Source organism: Dendropsophus ebraccatus, chromosome 2 (genome assembly GCF_027789765.1).
Source record: "Dendropsophus ebraccatus isolate aDenEbr1 chromosome 2, aDenEbr1.pat, whole genome shotgun sequence".
Taxonomy (NCBI): domain Eukaryota; kingdom Metazoa; phylum Chordata; class Amphibia; order Anura; family Hylidae; genus Dendropsophus; species Dendropsophus ebraccatus.
Window position 1 is genome coordinate 67,785,763 of NC_091455.1, and position 17,354 is coordinate 67,803,116.

The window sequence follows — 17,354 nt, forward strand, 5'->3', positions numbered from 1 at the left end:
GTTAAACAAGCACACTGCAGTGTCATTCACAGGACACACCTGGGGACTACCATGCTTAGGATTGCTTGGGGTGCTGGTTGTTTTGACCCTTAATGATCTCACACACACACACACACACACACACACACACACACACACACACACACACACACACACACACACACACACACACACACACACACAGACACACACACACACACACACACACACTGAAATACATAATTTTAACACTGAAATTATTGCTTGAACAGGTTTTTTTTTCTAAGTAATACATCATTGTTCTATGGCCTACAAAATAGAGAAATAAAGAAAAGCTGTGGTTTGCAACCAACCACAGCTCAGGTTTTATTATAACTGTCTGTTAGGGTATATTCACACGGGCGGGCTCGCAGCGAGATTCTCGCTGCGCGCCCGGCAGGTCCTGGCAGTTCCCATACACTACATACTTGCTGCGGTCTAAACGACCGCAGCGAGTATGTAATTATACCGCCCTTAACCCCTTCTGCTCCCGCCCGGCTCCCCCGCTGTAAGCATACATTACCTGTCCTTGCTGCACGGGTCCGGCGTCTTGCTCTCCCGTCCGGCCAATCAGAGTGTTGCCCAGCTGCAGCCACTGATTGGCCGGGCGGGAGAGCAGGACGCTGGACCCGTGCAGCAAGGACAGGTAAAGTATGCTTACAGCGGGGGAGCTGGCCGGGAGCAGAAGGGGTTAAGGGCGGTATAATTACATACTCGCTGCGGTCTTTTAGACCGCAGCAAGTATGTAGTGTATGGGAACTGCCAGGACCTGCCGGGCTCGCAGCGAGAATCTCGCTGCGAGCCCGCCCGTGTGAATATACCCTTAAGAAATAAAATCTGAGCTGTGACTGGTTGTTATGGACAAAACCAGACAGTTTTGGTTTTCACTGTGTGTGTGTGTGTGTGTGTGTGTGTGTGTGTGTGTGTGTGTATATGTATATATAATATTATACACATTTTTTATATTTCCCCTTAGAGACTCTATCCGGCGTGCCAGCACCCATTCTCATTTTCTTCTGCTTTCTTCCTAGCTGTGGCCCCAGTAGTACCAGATTTAACCAGTGACATTGATACAAGTAATTTTGATGATCTGGAGGAAGATAAAGGAGAGGAAGAAACATTCCCAATACCCAAAGCGTTTGTGGGGAACCAGCTTCCTTTTGTAGGATTCACATATTACAGTAACAGACAGTAAGTTGATATACAGTTAGGGCCAGAAATATTTGGACAGTGACACAATTTTGGCGAGTTGGGCTCTGCATGCCACCGCATTGGATTTGAAATGAAACCTCTACAACAGAATTCAAGTGCAGATTGTAACGTTTAATTTGAAGGGTTAAACAAAAATATCTGATAGAAAATGTAGGAATTGTACACGTTTCTTTACAAACACTCCACATTTTAGGAGCTCAAAAGTAATTTGACAAATAAACATAACCCAAACAAAATATATATTTTTTTTTTTTTCAATATTTTGTTGCGAATCCTTTGGAGGCAATCACTGCCTTAAGTCTGGAACCCATGGACATCACCAAACGCTGGGTTTCCTCCTTCTTAATGCTTTGCCAGGCCTTTACAGCCGCAGCCTTCAGGTCTTGCTTGTTTGTGGGTCTTTCCGTCTTAAGTCTGGATTTGAGCAAGTGAAATGCATGCTCAATTGGGTTAAGATCTGGTGATTGACTTGGCCATTGCAGAATGTTCCACTTTTTTGCACTCATGAACTCCTGGGTAGCTTTAGCTGTATGCTTGGGGTCATTGTCCATCTGTACTATTAAGTGCCGTCCGATCAACTTTGCAGCATTTGGCTGAATCTGGGCTGAAAGTATATCCCGGTACACTTCAGAATTCATCCGGCTACTCTTGTCTGCTGTTATGTTATCAATAAACACAAGTGACCCAGTGCCATTGAAAGCCATGCATGCCCATGCCATCACGTTGCCTCCACCATGTTTTACAGAGGATGTGGTGTGCCTTGGATCATGTGCCGTTCCCTTTCTTCTCCAAACTTTTTTCTTCCCATCACTCTGGTACAGGTTGATCTTTGTCTCATCTGTCCATAGAATACTTTTCCAAATACTGAGCTGGCTTCTTGAGGTGTTTTTCGGCAAATTTAACTCTGGCCTGTCTATTTTTGGAATTGATGAATGGTTTGCATCTAGATGTGAACCCTTTGTATTTACTTTCATGGAGTCTTCTCTTTACTGTTGACTTAGAGACAGATCCACCTACTTCCCTGAGAGTGTTCTGGACTTCAGTTGATGTTGTGAACGGGTTCTTCTTCACCAAAGAAAGTATGCGGCGATCATCCACCACTGTTGTCTTCTGTGGACGCCCAGGCCTTTTTGAGTTCCCAAGCTCACCAGTCAATTCCTTTTTTCTCAGAATGTACCCGACTGTTGATTTTGCTACTCCAAGCATGTCTGCTATCTCTCTGATGGATTTTTTCTTTCTTTCAGCCTCAGGATGTTCTGCTTCACCTCAATTGAGAGTTCCTTTGACCGCATGTTGTCTGGTCACAGCAACAGCTTCCAAATGCAAAACCACACACCTGGAATCAATCAGACCTTTTAACTACTTCATTGATTACAGGTTAACGAGGGAGACGCCTTCAGAGTTAATTGCAGCCCTTAGAGTCCATTGTCCAATTACTTTTGGTCCCTTTGAAAAAGAGGAGGCTATGCATTACAGAGCTATGATTCCTAAACCCTTTCTTCGATTTGGATGTGGAAAAACTTGGAAATAACAAAACTTGTGTCACTATCCAAATATTTCTGGCCCTAACTGTAGTCTTTCTGGTGTGTAAAATGCTATGGTTGTGGAGGACACAATGTGCAGTTTCCAGTTTTTCGGTGTCAGTGCATTGTTGCTTTTATTATTTTTCAGGTATTTATCTGACCCTGCTTCAAGTGCAGATGACAATAGATCTAGTTCCAAAGTGGATAAAAACCTGGTATGTCTTACTGCTTGTACAAGAATAATCTGCAGATTTGTTATTTCATCGGTTTGGCATCTTCTGTTTTCAGCATTGTTCACTATAAATAGAGGGTACAAAAAATAGACTATGAATGTGTGAGGCATGAACAGAAATTCTTCTGGGTATGTTGACTAAGATCTGCAGAAACATGAACATAGTAACGTAGTTTGTAAGACTGAAAGACCATTTAGTTCAGCCCATTGCCCTATAGTGTTTTCCTCATCTTTGGAAAAAAAACATTAAAAAACTACTATAACCTTTAATTTATACCATAGCAGTTTGTTAGTCTGGTGCATAAACCTCCTGAGATAATCTTTGCTTTGTTATTTATGAAATAAAACCAGTGATCCCAACTGGTGGCGCTTATAACCCCATGCTGCTGTGTCCCTCCCCATAGAAATCTGACTGCTGCCATCAAATTGAGTGATGGCACTAGTGTCTGCCCGTCTAGACGCATTTTACGGGGCAATGCGATTAGCGACATCAGTAACATAAGGCCGCAGCTATTGCTCACTGCCTGCAACTGCTTCCTCCCGCCTTCTTTCTCGGTCACCTCACTGGGGCACATGAGACCGATGGTATAGACTAGAAACTGCCATGATGGACAGTTTTAAGATGCTGAAGTCCTCTGGAGAGAATTGCTATAAAATTTATCAAGAAGTTCAGGCCTCCTAATAATTTTGTTACATCCGTGACTGTCCATGCCACAGATCTGTTCCAGCCATGAGATCTACACCAATTTTGTGGAATAATTATATTAAATCTGGGGGCTATAGAGGCCCATTTCCTCCAACCCACTCACTTGTTAAGAAATGCTTTGAGCGGCACACAAATTCACAAAATGGTGCTAGAAAACTGGCGAATGTAACTTCGTAAATTGCCCACACCCCCAGATGTAAAAGTTTCTTGCATCAATTTTTTTTTGTATAATGTGTCTCCCGATTATTAGTCAAAGTAGAGTGTGACTCACAAAGTACTGAGGCTGTGTTCACACTCGCAGTAACACAATGAAAATGCAATGGGATTTCTTCATTTCATTGCAGTAATCATCCTTTAATTTCCATTGTGTTATGCAATGAAGCTCTGTGTGCAAACATCCACAAAATGTTGGAGCCCTATTAAGCTATTTTTAAGTATTATGCAGCTGTCTGAACTCCATTGAAAGCAGGTTTTGAGATGGTGAAATTAGGACAGCAGTGTCTGTTTTTTTTTTTTTTACATTTTTAGTCCAGTTGTCTCAACAAGATTCCTAAGCCTCTAATAGTTTCAGATATATTGCATATTGTATGCTTTTTAAGTACAGTATATGGTTAATGATAAACATTGGTTTCTGTTCAGGTGGAGAACTTGCAGAAAAGCATATATCAGCTGGAGGAGCAGTTACACAATGAGATGCAGCTAAAGGATGAGATGGAACAGAAGTGCAGGTATACTTCTAGTTTTGCTTGTTTTACCTGTAGCTTAGATATATAATCACTGTTATACTTATCTATACAGTATCTGCTTATAGAGATGTTTTCGAGGATGACACACAACACAAGACACAAACCCATGTTGAGGGTGCGTTCACACGTACGGGATCTGCAGCAGATTTGATGGCACAGATTTGAAGCTGCAGATTCAAAGCAAATCAATTCTGGGCCACCAAAGCTGCTGTGGATCTGCTGCAGATTCAAATCTGCGCCATCAAATCTGCTGCAGATCCTGTATGTGTGAACGCACCCTAAAGGTTTTGTCTGGTTTTGCAGTTCGGCCACATTAACTGCAAGCGCCTTAAAGGGGTTGTCCAGCGAAAATCTTTTTCTTTCAAAATGAACTGGTTTCAGAAAGTTTAAATAGATTTGTAATTTACTTCAATTTAAAAAATATCAAGTCTTCCCATATTTATCAGCTGCTGTATGTCCCGCAGGAAATGTTTTCTTTTCAGTCTGACAATGTACTCTCTGTAGACATCTCTGGCCGAGACAGGAACTATCCACAGCAGTAGCAAATCCCCATAGAAACCCGCTTCTGCTCTGGACAGTTCCAGTTTATTTGAAAGGAAAAGTATTTTAATTGAATAACCCCTTTTTAAGCTGCTATACCATGAATATCCTGTACACTGGTGTGGTGCTGTTTGTTAGAAAATAACAGCCATAAACATCTAAATTTATCGCACACGAGGTTTCGAGCAGACCCGCTTGCTTTCACTTTTTTACAGTCCTGCAAGAGAGGTTTGGGTACTTTATGCAACAATATGAATCATATATCATACCTTCAGTTATACAGCCAGTTTAAGAGATGGGCTGGTGACCTGAATTTGCATTTAACGGAGGATGATTGGCGTTAAGCATTGAGAATAATTTATTCCTCTTTCAGATGTAGCTCACATGTTGAGTCTGCATTAAAGACACTACTACGGTGGTATCTTACCCCAGACCACCTAGTTCATATATATCAGGATGCCACAGATAAATGTTGGAGGAGATGTGGCTCTAGAGGTACACTGCTCCATATCCTGTGGACATGCCCTCATGCACAACGCTATTGTAATTCATGTTGTTCTGTAATACAGACAATCATACCTTCCTCAGTGCCAAAAACTCCTCAATCTGCCCTTCTATTCTCACAATTCCATCTTATTCCTAAAAAATACTGGTCATTAACCAGCCTACTTCTCATACAGGCTAAAATAGTACTAACACAACACTGGAAATCTATGGCTATACCTACCAAGCTGGAAACCTTTCATTATGAACAAATTATTGCCCAAGTTTCCGACCATATAGACAAATTTACCTCAATCTGGGAACCTTGGCGTACGGCGCGTTACTTTTAAAGCCTAAGGCCTACCTCTCCTCTACCACGAGTTAGGCATTTGTGATTCTTATACACAATTTTCACTATATAAATATCATCATATAGCACCATTATATCTAGCTAACCAACCTATTTTCTACAGGATTGTTGGATTGTTGGTGGGACTTTTAATACTGTTGTTTGTTTAACTGTTTTATTGGCTTGTTTGCTGCCAGGTTAAGGTAGCCTGCTGGACGGGATTTTCGCTCATGATTATGTAATATATCATCTAAAATATGCACTTTTGTTTTTCTTTTATTTGTTTTGATGTACACAGAATTGTACTGTTGTAAAAACTTCTTGAAAAACCTCTTAATAAAAACAATTGAAAGAGAAAATAACAGCCATACTTTTCTAATTCAGAAGAGCTGCCTAAAACCAGTTCCTTGTGAGTTGTGTTCATTGTGCAGATAAATGGTCCACTTAATGCTCTGAAAGGTCTTTACTTGGGTCAGAATGTGTTTCAGTATGTGGGTTGTCTAATATTTTAGTCTTGCCACTAGAGATGAGCGAACCAGTTTCGGGTTCGAGTCGATCCGAACCCGAACGTTCGGTATTTGATTTAGCTGGGGCTGCTGAACTCTGATAAAGCTCTAAGGTTGTCTGGAAAACATGGATAAAGCCCTAAGGCTATGTGGAAATCATGGATATAGTCATTGGCTGTATCCAAGTTCAGCAGCCACCGCTAATCAAATGCTGAAAGTTCGGGTTCGGATCGACTCGAGCATGCTTGAGGTTCGCTCATCTCTACTTACCACATTAAAACTTTTGCTTAGGCTTTTTTTTTTTTTTTTCAGAGGATGAGGGGGGGGGCTTCTGGGACACCCACTGACAGGGGACAGAGGTCCCATGTCCACTAAGTAAATGAAGTGGTGATGTGCATGCTTAGCCACTGCTCTATTCATTCAGTATGAGACTGAAGACAGTTCTTGGCTGCATTTGAAAATCCCATAGCAGGTGAAAGGAGTGGTGACTGAGCATGTTCTCTGGGAGGCAAGGTGCCTCCAAGGTGCTCCTCTCTATTCAGAACACATCATTAACACTGGCAAACCAAGCATACATGCTTGTAGGGGGATTAGGAAAGATCTTTATTTTCTATGTAGTGTGCTTGATGTAATAATATATATTCTTTTCCCTTATAAAGGATGTCCAACATCAAACTAGACAAGATAATGAAGGAACTGGATGAAGAAGTAAGCTTTAGTTTGACATTGCTTGTAGTTTACCACACAGCTATTCTCTTTTGTGTGTTTTTTTTTTTTTTTTTATTGTTTTCTTGTCTGGAAGTCACATATTTAGTCATGCACCTGATTGGTAGAAATCTGCTTATAACTGCTAAAAATACACTACTACACAAGGTGCCATAATTTACGCTTCATCACTACAGGGCAATCAAAGAAAAAACTTGGAGTCGGTTGTATCTCAAATTGAGAAGGAAAAGATGATGTTTCAGCACCGAATAAACGACTATCAGAGAAAGGCAGAGCAAGAGAGTGAAAAGCGCAGGAATGTAGAAAACGAAGGCAAGTTACCAGTTTGTTGTTACACAGCTTAATGTCATTGGGCATGTGGTCCGGGTCAGGAACATGGCTTCTGGATTGGGCACCTAGGGGTTAATGCTGGAGGAGGGAGCTACTGTGTAATCACATTTGGACTTAATTATGGCTAAAAAAATGTCAAAGTTCAAGCAGTCATTTTAATCTCTAGTACATGAATGAAGATTGATCATATGCCAGATTATTCATAGAAGATGACAGGATCTGATTTTTTTTTTTTTTTTTTTTAACCAAGCATTTGGTATACATGTATGGTTGTGTCATCCTTCCTCATTTGGGCACCAATCATCAGAATTAAAGGATTTTTTTTTTAATTATTATTTTTTTAGTAAATTGTCTTTAAAGTATTACGTATGCCCTGTGTTGAATATAGGTACTAATATATGAACTTAGCAGTTTTTGCTGCTAGGTCCGTCCAATATTGAGCATTTGTTCAACCCATTGTCTATGGAGGTAGCCAGCTGCTCTGTCTGAAATGGAAAATTGCCTCCTTTCTCCCCTGCTCTTCCATAGGATAACATACATATGCTTTTTTACACAACTGTTTTTCATTGCAATTTTAAATAGGCAAGTAGGAGAAGAGCCGCCTATTTATATTGATAGGTTTTTATTTTAGAGGACATGAAGCTGTGCTCACCCCACACTGACTAGCCAGCTGTATTGGAGTGACATAGAAGTAAAGCCTGTATAAGATGCATGTTGATTCTTTTTGTTTTACCCCATCTTTATACAGTATCCACATTAAAAGACCAATTGGAAGACTTAAGGAAAATCAGTCAGAATTCTCAATTGACAAATGAGAAAATAGCACAGTTACAAAAGCAAGTAAGTAATCCACACCCTTGTAGACACTTGTCATTCATTTACAACCCATGTCCTTGTCTGTGTGTATTTGGGCTACAAAAGACAAATGAAAACTAAAAAACATTCCTGTCCCCAGACTTCATTACTTTGGTTAATGTGTGTTCCATAGTTCTAGTAATGCCCCTATTCCACGAGTCGTTTGAAGGAGCAAACGAGCGCTATTAGCGCTCGTTTGCTCCTCGTTCCCCACTCACTGCCGCCGCTATTCAACGCGGCTGCAGCGAGCGGGTGAGTGCGGGAGGGGGCGGCGGGGAGCTGCGGGGGGGGGGGGCTGCCCGGGGGATCGCTGATCGTCCGGGCAGCCCATAGGATACAGCAGCGCCTGCTGCCGATGCTCCTATTCAACGGAGCGACGGCAGCAGATTGCTGCTATATCAGTCGCTTGTTTTTCAACATGTTGAAAAACAAGCGACTGCAACGATCAGCCGACATGAACGATGTCGGCTGATCGTTGCACTCTTCCACGGGACGAATATCGTTCGTAGCGGTCGATATCGGCCGAATACGAACGCTATTGCTCCTCTAAACGACCCGTGGAATAGGGCCTTTAGTCTTATTGACTATGATTGGAGCTGGATGGGCTGACAAACTAGCTGTCATATAACTAGATGTTTCTTTGAATTTTTTTTTTTTTTGTATTTATCATTATAGTTAAACAAATATGCAGTAACATTCACAAAACCTGAATCTAATGCATTGGCCGTTGATTCTTATTGTCTTGTAAAAGTCTGTCCACTTTCCATGTGTTCAGATTCCCAGGAGTTTGGTATTTCTCATTCCAGACTTCTCTAGGGAAAAGCAGTGACTCTTACAAGACTAAATGAATGAAAGGCTGCTTTATTAGATTTGGATTTGGTGAATCCTACTGCATGATTCAACATAACTAAGCATATGGCTTATAGAAATGGTGAAAATCTCTTGTTCCCAGTTGGAAGAAGCCAATGATTTCTTAAGAACAGAGTCGGACACCGCTGCAAGACTGAGGAAAAGTCAAAATGAGATGAGCAAGACTGTTACACAATTGGAAGGACTTAATCGGGAGTTACAGGATAGGTGTCGTCAATTGGAAAGTGCCAAATTACAAGTGGAAAAGGATTTTTTTCAACTACAGGCGGCCTTAGATTCGGAGAGGAGGGACAGAAATCAAGGATCGGAACTTATTGGGGACTTGCAAGGTAAATATTAATGGGGTTATAAATCGTCTCAAAGTTTTCTTAGAATAGTTAGAAGTACAATTTGGATTTGATGCTACTGTACCATTAGATCTGGAGTCTGGCTAAATAAAACGGCTGCAATAGGGTAGATGTCTAGAATACAAGGAGAGTGCTTTCTGGTTTCCCCTGCAATTTGCAAATATCATATAAATAGTTAAAGGAAAGACAGGAAAGTCAGTCATTGCCCAGTTTATGACATTAGATGAAAATCTAAATTAGCAACTAATACTCATCTGCAGTCTGGTGGGTAGCTCGTGGTCCTGGTATCAAACAGAGCATTGTTCTGTACTCGTGGTAACTATTTTCTGGATAGCTTCATTGCTAGGATACGCAGCGTGTAGAAACACTTATGTAAAGTCTACTGTAGATGTCATTTAAATAAAAAAAAAAATTATTTATGTAATGGTGTTCTTCTTTTTCTAACTTTTTTTTAAATTTATTTTTATTATATAAATTGGTTCTTGAATGACATCGTGGTAAATCTTATTAGCTTTGCATTATATACAATTCACCAAGATCTCCAAAAAATTGACACATGGAAAGAGAATACACACACACTAGTATGTTATTAGATACACATAATAAAAAAAAATAAAAAAAATGGACTGAACCACGCATCCTCAGGGTGCCTCTACACAGAGATTTATCTGATTTTTGAAGCCAAAGCCAGGAACAGGTCATATAGGAAAGACTGAGATTTCTCCTCTTAAATACATTCCTGGCTTTGGCTTCAAAAATCTGTCAGATAATCTGTCTGTGTAAAGGCACCCTAAGGGTGGGTTCACACTACGGAATTCTCGCGGACAATGTCCGCGGAATTCCTTCAGCTGTCCACCCGCACGGCACGCGCTTTTCCGCCGGCTCCATAGACACCATTCTATGGGCTGGCGTATTCCGCGATCCGCTGAAAGAAGTGACATGACACTTCTTTCAGCGTATAGCGGAATACGCCGACCCATAGAATGGTGTCTATGGGGCCGGCGGAAAGGCGCCCAGATGTGTGGGCGGACAGCTGACGGAATTCCGTGGACATTGTCCGCGAGAATTCCGTAGTGTGAACCCGCCCTAAAGGTGCAAGCTTAGGGGTCTACCAACGTGCAAGTGGGTAAATTATAAAATACTTTGATGGATAGAGAGATGTGGGCAGGTCTCTGGTGGTTTGCTAACTGCTTTCCTTCTCCATCTTCTCCTGCTCCAACTTAATCCTTGTGTCTTTGTTCAACATTATATACTGAGAGCTTACCAATGTGATTTGTGGAGTGTCATGTTTATTATGGAAGAAACCCAAATGAGATACACAGAAGTACAAAACTGGAGAGGGGAATAGATGTCAGTGAGGTATATGTGACCAAGGATAAATAATGAGTAAACAATATAAAGGGGAACACCCCATGTAAGGCACAGATATATATAGATTAGATAATCTCCTGTATGTGCAGGGCCAATACACAGGGCAAACACAAGTGTATATAGTGGAACAAAATAAACCCACTAATTTGCCCAGCAAAAATAAGTACAAGCCCAAATTATAGACCGAAGGAGTGAGAAATAAAACAGCCAAACACAGAAAGGAAGGGGGTGAGCACCAGCTACCACACTGACATCTTACCACTCTCCAGCACACACAGCCCGACGTACGTTTCACTCACTTCATCAGGAGCTATTTACTCATTATTTATCCGTAGTCACACATACCCCACTGACATCTATTCCCCTCTCCAGTTTTGTACTTCTGTGTATCTTATGGTGATTATGTAATTTATTATTGATTTAAATAAAGAAATATGTTTTATTCAAGTATTAGTTCTGGCATTTTTTCTTTTGGTTCATGTTTATTATGGTAGCAGTTGTTGCTGGGATATATTACTATAGGTTGATTACCTTTCTTAGTGACACTATCCAGCTAAGTATTTTCTATTTACCCATCTGCACCTTGGTAGACCGCTATGCTTGCACCCTAGCTTTGTGTATGTGGTTAAGTAATTTTTTTATCAATCAATTTTATCGATTTAAACATCCTTATTATATGACTCTAATACAGTATTCTAATGTGCGTGTGTATTTGTCAACTTTTGTTGGTGATTCTGATTAAGTTGTGACAGGAAGGCATCTGTTTTGGTGCTATTTTACACTATTGGAGGGGGTATATTTGTGAGTATAAGTTTATATTTACAGTTCTCATAACTGTTTTGATAACATTTTCTGTTTTGCCGTGAAACAGCAAGGATGACATCAATGCAAGAAGAATTGAAGCATCTCAAACACAATCTTGAAAGGGCAGAAATGAATAGGAAAGAAGCATTGGATCTTCTGAACAAGTCAGAAAAAGTGAGCAAACTACCTTAACTCGTGCTAAATTAATTTGAAGTGTAAAATTTGATACTGCATATGTTCATACCTATTGAAACTGAAAAAATGAGGGGGCCGGGGGTGCTATAATGCACTGGATTGAAATTTGTGGCCTCTCCTGGCCTGTCTGCTTTAAAGGTACAGGATGCCTATCCTGTTGCGATTTTTTTTTTTTTTTTTTTTTTTTTTTTTTTTTTTTTTTTTTAACCAAAAATTTGGCAGTCACAAATGGGACTGAGACAGGAACAATGTGAATACTGGGTTTGGACCTAGCCTTGTTCTAGCTAGAAATGTATGACTAAATATTGTGCTAAACAATTAACATCCAGTTGGCAATCTACTCACTCCTTTCTAGAAGTAATAACTGTAATAGCACAGCAGAGATGTAAAAAAGAAAATCCAGAATTGTAAGTTTATGGTAAAAGCGAGTGTTTGCCAACAGACAGCTCCACTTTATTGTGTGTGAAAGTGCATAGGTTAGCCTGCACATAATGCTAGTATAGTAGCATCAATTTACAGCGCAAAAGTGGCGTACATTGGACACAGATCTTTATATTCCTTCCAGTATGATTGTCTACTTTTATTATGTTACGGTAGCATATTGTTGACTTCATTTTCTGCCAATTGTAAACTTTACATGTTTTACGTGTAACAGGAAAAGAACAATATAGAAATAGAGCTGAACTATCAGCTAAAATCTTTGCAACAGCAATTGGACCTAGAGATCAATGAACATAAAGTGACAAAGGCAAGACTGAGTGATAAACACCAGTCATTTGAGGAAGAAAAGTCAGTGGCTATGTGTGGTGAGTCTTCATTTCTTTGCTTTATACATGCTGACACTCTTGACTTGGTGGACCTGTCAGCAGTAGTATTAAAGGGGTACACGGGAGATTTGAAGAATATATGTATATTTTTTGCTTCTACAATGTTCTAATTTATATTGCAGTAAGGGGCAGTATAGCAGCACTATACAAAGCCAGGTCGTTTCTTCCCCCAGTGTACTGCATATTCTCATGTAAAGTATGCGGGGAATGGAGGAGGCTGCCCGGCAGGATCACGGTATCCGGCAGCCTCTGTACACGGAGCGGTGATTGCTGTCACTGCTCGCTCTCTTTCTAGCACAATGAGGAGTGATGGCAATCATCTCTCCCTGTGCAGAGCCTGCCGGGCAGCCACCTTTCCCTGTGTACTGTATTTTTAAGAATATACAGTAGACTCGGAACCAGCAGCAGTTAGGACAGAGCAGGTGATCGGGAACTTGAAGGGATTATAGTCCAGTAGGTACTGACTTAAACTGTGGTGGCAGCAGAAGGGGCACTAAAGTGGGTGTATAGACCAGTACTGTTCCACTTGATTGGAAGACTAACTTTCTTATTTGGCTGAGGTGGTGTGGCAAACAAGTCCTGATCAGCACTCGTTTTCAAAGCCATTACAAGGCTCAATCAGTCTTGTGCCCTGTTCACTTTAAGATAGTTGTCCACACATTTCTGTTTACTGTCTGCACAAAAGATGTGATTGGCTGATGAACGTGCGATTTCTTGTTCATCCGCTGTTCCCTGGCCCTTTTACTTGGGCTGATTATATGCTGAAAGACCCTTCTCTACTCATTACATTTCATTCACTATATTATATTTGGCCTTTAGAAATGGAACTGAAAGTGAAAGCAGAAAGGGCAGCGAAGGAGAAAGCGGAGAGTCGGAGGATGGAGCTAGAGAAGCAGTGTTCAATGCTGGATTTTGACCTCCGACAGTCACATCAGAAGATAGAACACCTTATTCAGCAAAAGGAGAGACTGGAAGAGGAGGTATGAATGTTAGTGAAATGATTGGACTCCTGATCTGTTAACGGGTACTGCAGATAAAGTCTCTAAATTGTGAGTTTTAGAAAATAATGTATTCCTACAGTGTTGTCTGACTGCTACAGTGTTAATGATTCCAGAAAATAAGCTTTGTGCTTCTGCATAGAAACCGTGAGGATATATGCTGTTATGCATGATAACTCCTTTTTTGAGTGATTTTGTTCTTATTTCTCTGTTGTACATTTTTGGGCATCAATATTGCCTAAGCTTTCTGCACAGCATTTAGAGAGATGCTTTACATCCCTTTTGGACTGTGTAGACTGTGGAGGAATGTATTGTATTTTTTTTATGGGAGAGCTTTCTAGGAATGCTTGGTGACCAGTGTAGACTTGCATAGAGAGGTACATGTGATCTTACAAACAACTACTGTAAAAGACAACTGATGTCTTTCACTGTATTCATTCCTGTGATTATAGTGAGAAGACTGTTACAAATTCTGTACAGAAAAAGATGTGTCTGACGTAGTGGCCACCTCTGTCCATGTCAGGGCTTGTTATAGGTATTTGCTGCTGCTCTGGACAGTCACTAACACAAGCAGAGGTGGCAGCAGAGAGAACTGTGTTAGACTGGAAAGAACACTCCACTTCCTGCAGGGCAGACAGCAGCTGATAAGTACTGGAAGGATTGAGTGTTTTTTTTGTTTGGTTTTTTTTTGTTTTTTTTGAAAATTAAATATCACCATTCCTCTCTAAATAAGTGGAGTGATTGGAAAGTTCCTGTATCCCCCATATTGTCACTGGATGCTGTGCAGGAGATAACACATTTCCTTTTGCCATTCCTTGCATCCATTACTGGCACAGTACCAGTTCAAACTGTGCATATCTGTTGCAAAGAATCTGCAGGATGTGAACATACCCTAAAAATACATCTGTAACAGCTGTTGGTGGGGTACTGGAGCCACAGCTCTGGGCTAGGAACTGTCTGAAATGCTGTGAAAGATGTATGCAGGGTGAGAAGGCTTTGATGGAAAGCAATACATTCTGAGCATCATGGTACTGAGCTGCTGCTGAACCAGTAGTGGATAGTGGTGAGGGCTGCAAGGAGGGTACATATCCACAAATATTTCTTTGGTGGTTTGTGAACTGGGGCAGCCAGGTAAGTAATGCCATATACTTCTACAGCTCAAAAACAAGGCCACTTCCAGAAATGGCACAGCAATTGACTTTGGTTTGGGTGGGGTTTTACACCTGTTCCATTGAAGTGAATGGAGTTTAACTGTAAAACTACACTCAAACTGGATACAAGAGTGGTACTAGATTCTGGAAGAAAACCAGGATAACCCCCTTTAGGAATATAAAGGGAGACGGTGTATCTGTAACTAAAGCCGCCTTCCTGATTGTGTTGTGCAGGTAAAACAGCTGACACTGCAGCTGGAGCAAGAGACGAAGAAGAGGATAACTGCGCAGAATGAGCTGAAGGTGCACGCGTTTGAGGCAGATAATCTGAAGGGATCAGAGAAACAGTTGAAACAGGAAATAAATACGTTGTTGGAAGCAAAGAGGTTGTTGGAGTTTGAGCTGGTGCAGTTAACAAAGTATGTATATAATCCTGATGTGGTATATAAAGTAGGGTTGACAATAAATATGTACCAGGGAGTCATAGACATGACTGTCTAATGCTGCAACAGAAAGCTGCTCTCATATTTAACCTCATTCACACTGTCACATACAGATCCATCACATGTGAGTGCTGCTTTACCCTCTGTGATGGATATGTACCTTATAAAGTTCTCCTGGGTCAGTGGGCCGGATTTTATACACAGCTGCACTTGTGCTGCAGCTGCTTAGATTGGAGAGGACTCTGATTCTGGCAGTTTAACCCTTTTGGATGCCACAAGAGAAGAAGCTTCAGGATTAGAGCAGGTGCCAAGGACTTGGGACCACTTTCTTCACCGTCTGCATATTCTACAGTCACATTAGGTGGGAGCTCTGAATATATAATTATATTATCTTGATAGGTGCTGGAATATTAAAGGGGTAGTGCGGCGCTAAGAAATTATTCGCAAAATAACACACATTACAAAGTTTATACAACTTTGTAATGTATGTTATGTATGTGAAAGGGCCCCCTTCCCCATGTTTCTCTCCCGTGGACCCGGAAGTGTAGCGCATTATACATACCTGATACGTGTCGACCCCCATCCACCGTCTTCTGACAGTGATGTAATCTTCGGGAGGCCGGCCGGCCGACCCGCTCCTGCCGGCCCTCATGCCGGCCCCCTCTCTGCCGCCTCATCAGCTGCTCAGCCGCGATTGGCTGATCATAACTGTGCTCAGCCAATCGCGGCTGAGCATAGTTATGACGCGGCAGAGGGGGGACGGCATGAGGGACGGCAGGAACGGGTCAGCCGGCCTCCCGAAGATTACATGACGGTCAGAAGACTGTGAACGGGGACGACACAAATCGGGTATGTATAATGCACTACACTTCCGGGTCCACGGACGGGGAACACTGGGAAGGGGGCCATTAACATACATAACATACATTACAAAGTTGTATAACTTTGTAATGTGTGTTATTTTGTGAATAATTTCTTAGCGCCGCACTACCCCTTCAAGGGGATGTTCTACTCTTGTACAGTGAAAGCCTATTTGCCAGGGTATGCCATCACTCTGGAATCGCCACAGATCCCCTAGAATGAAGTGTCACAGTAGTGTTTTAAATGCTAAGAGAAAGTAAGGTATAGCTGTTCTTATAGTGCAGAAGTCTGTAGCAGTCATTGTAATGTCTATCACAGACCCCCCAGGTTTTATGGCAGGAATGGTCTCGTGGTTTTGACATTTCTCTAGCCTGTTTCCTTAGTGCTGTTTTGATAGCTGGGGACATAAAGTCTAGCAGAGAGCCGTACAGCTTGGTTAATAACCTGCATTCTTGGCATGTGCCCTATTCTGGATACTTGGTTCGTACCTCAGTAGACATGGATGTTCTTGGCAAAAAGTTAAAGGTATGCCTATGTTCCTAATTCGTGTTTTTCAGTGCTCATTCTCCTTAATCTTATCCCTTTGATTGGCCAGCACACATCAAGTTACACTTCAGTAATGCTTTTAATATGTGCCGCACTAACATAGAGTTTCAGATATTAATGGCGTTAAATCTGACCCAGCTGTTGTGTTCTTTTGAAGTTTTATCAGAGGTATTGCCTTTTTGCTGGAGGGCATCCCCAGCTATCATTTACCTAGCCGAATCCTTGTGGTTACGCAATAGTGTCCTCATGGCAGTAGTAGCTTTAAGTCCCCTTTATAACTTTGCCTTTTCATATTTTGCTATCTTTACTATGCAGTAGAACCCTGTTCTCTTCCTAGTTATTAGAGGCATGTGTATGGTGAAAAGTAAGGGGCCTTAGTCATGTGACCATTTAAAGGTTGGGTAAAAGTAAAATTCTTTTTCATACATTTTTTACTGACGAAATATACAGGAGTAACTGCTCTATGGTTTAGCACCAGCTTCTCACTGTTATTGTTTTATTTCGCCCCTATAAGAGATGATTTCACTGGTTTGGAGCAGGCAGTGGTTTCTTTTAGTTGTGTTGTGAGACGTGCGACCTAGCAGCAGAACTCTAGCTGTGTAACTTATCTGAGCTTTCACAATTCATTGCACTGCGTTTATTTGTACAGTTAATGTTTACTGTATACCACTGTTTCCCATTAAAATACATTATTTAAAAAAGTGTATTGCAATGG

The 17,354-nt window shown here is 41.3% G+C and overlaps 1 protein-coding gene across 2 annotated transcripts in view; it reads left to right on the forward strand.

Moving 5' to 3' along the window:
• ROCK1 (Rho associated coiled-coil containing protein kinase 1) overlaps positions 1-17,354 on the forward strand; it is an 87,167-nt gene that overhangs the window by 52,643 nt on the left and 17,170 nt on the right. For both annotated transcript variants that reach the window (XM_069957716.1, XM_069957717.1), the window contains exons 10-20: positions 1,050-1,209; positions 2,902-2,968; positions 4,331-4,419; positions 6,975-7,023; positions 7,218-7,353; positions 8,120-8,211; positions 9,179-9,425; positions 11,686-11,792; positions 12,469-12,619; positions 13,460-13,620; positions 15,024-15,208. In XM_069957716.1, coding sequence (XP_069813817.1) covers positions 1,050-1,209; positions 2,902-2,968; positions 4,331-4,419; positions 6,975-7,023; positions 7,218-7,353; positions 8,120-8,211; positions 9,179-9,425; positions 11,686-11,792; positions 12,469-12,619; positions 13,460-13,620; positions 15,024-15,208 — 1,444 coding nt within the window. The remainder of the gene's footprint in view (positions 1-1,049; positions 1,210-2,901; positions 2,969-4,330; positions 4,420-6,974; positions 7,024-7,217; positions 7,354-8,119; positions 8,212-9,178; positions 9,426-11,685; positions 11,793-12,468; positions 12,620-13,459; positions 13,621-15,023; positions 15,209-17,354) is intronic.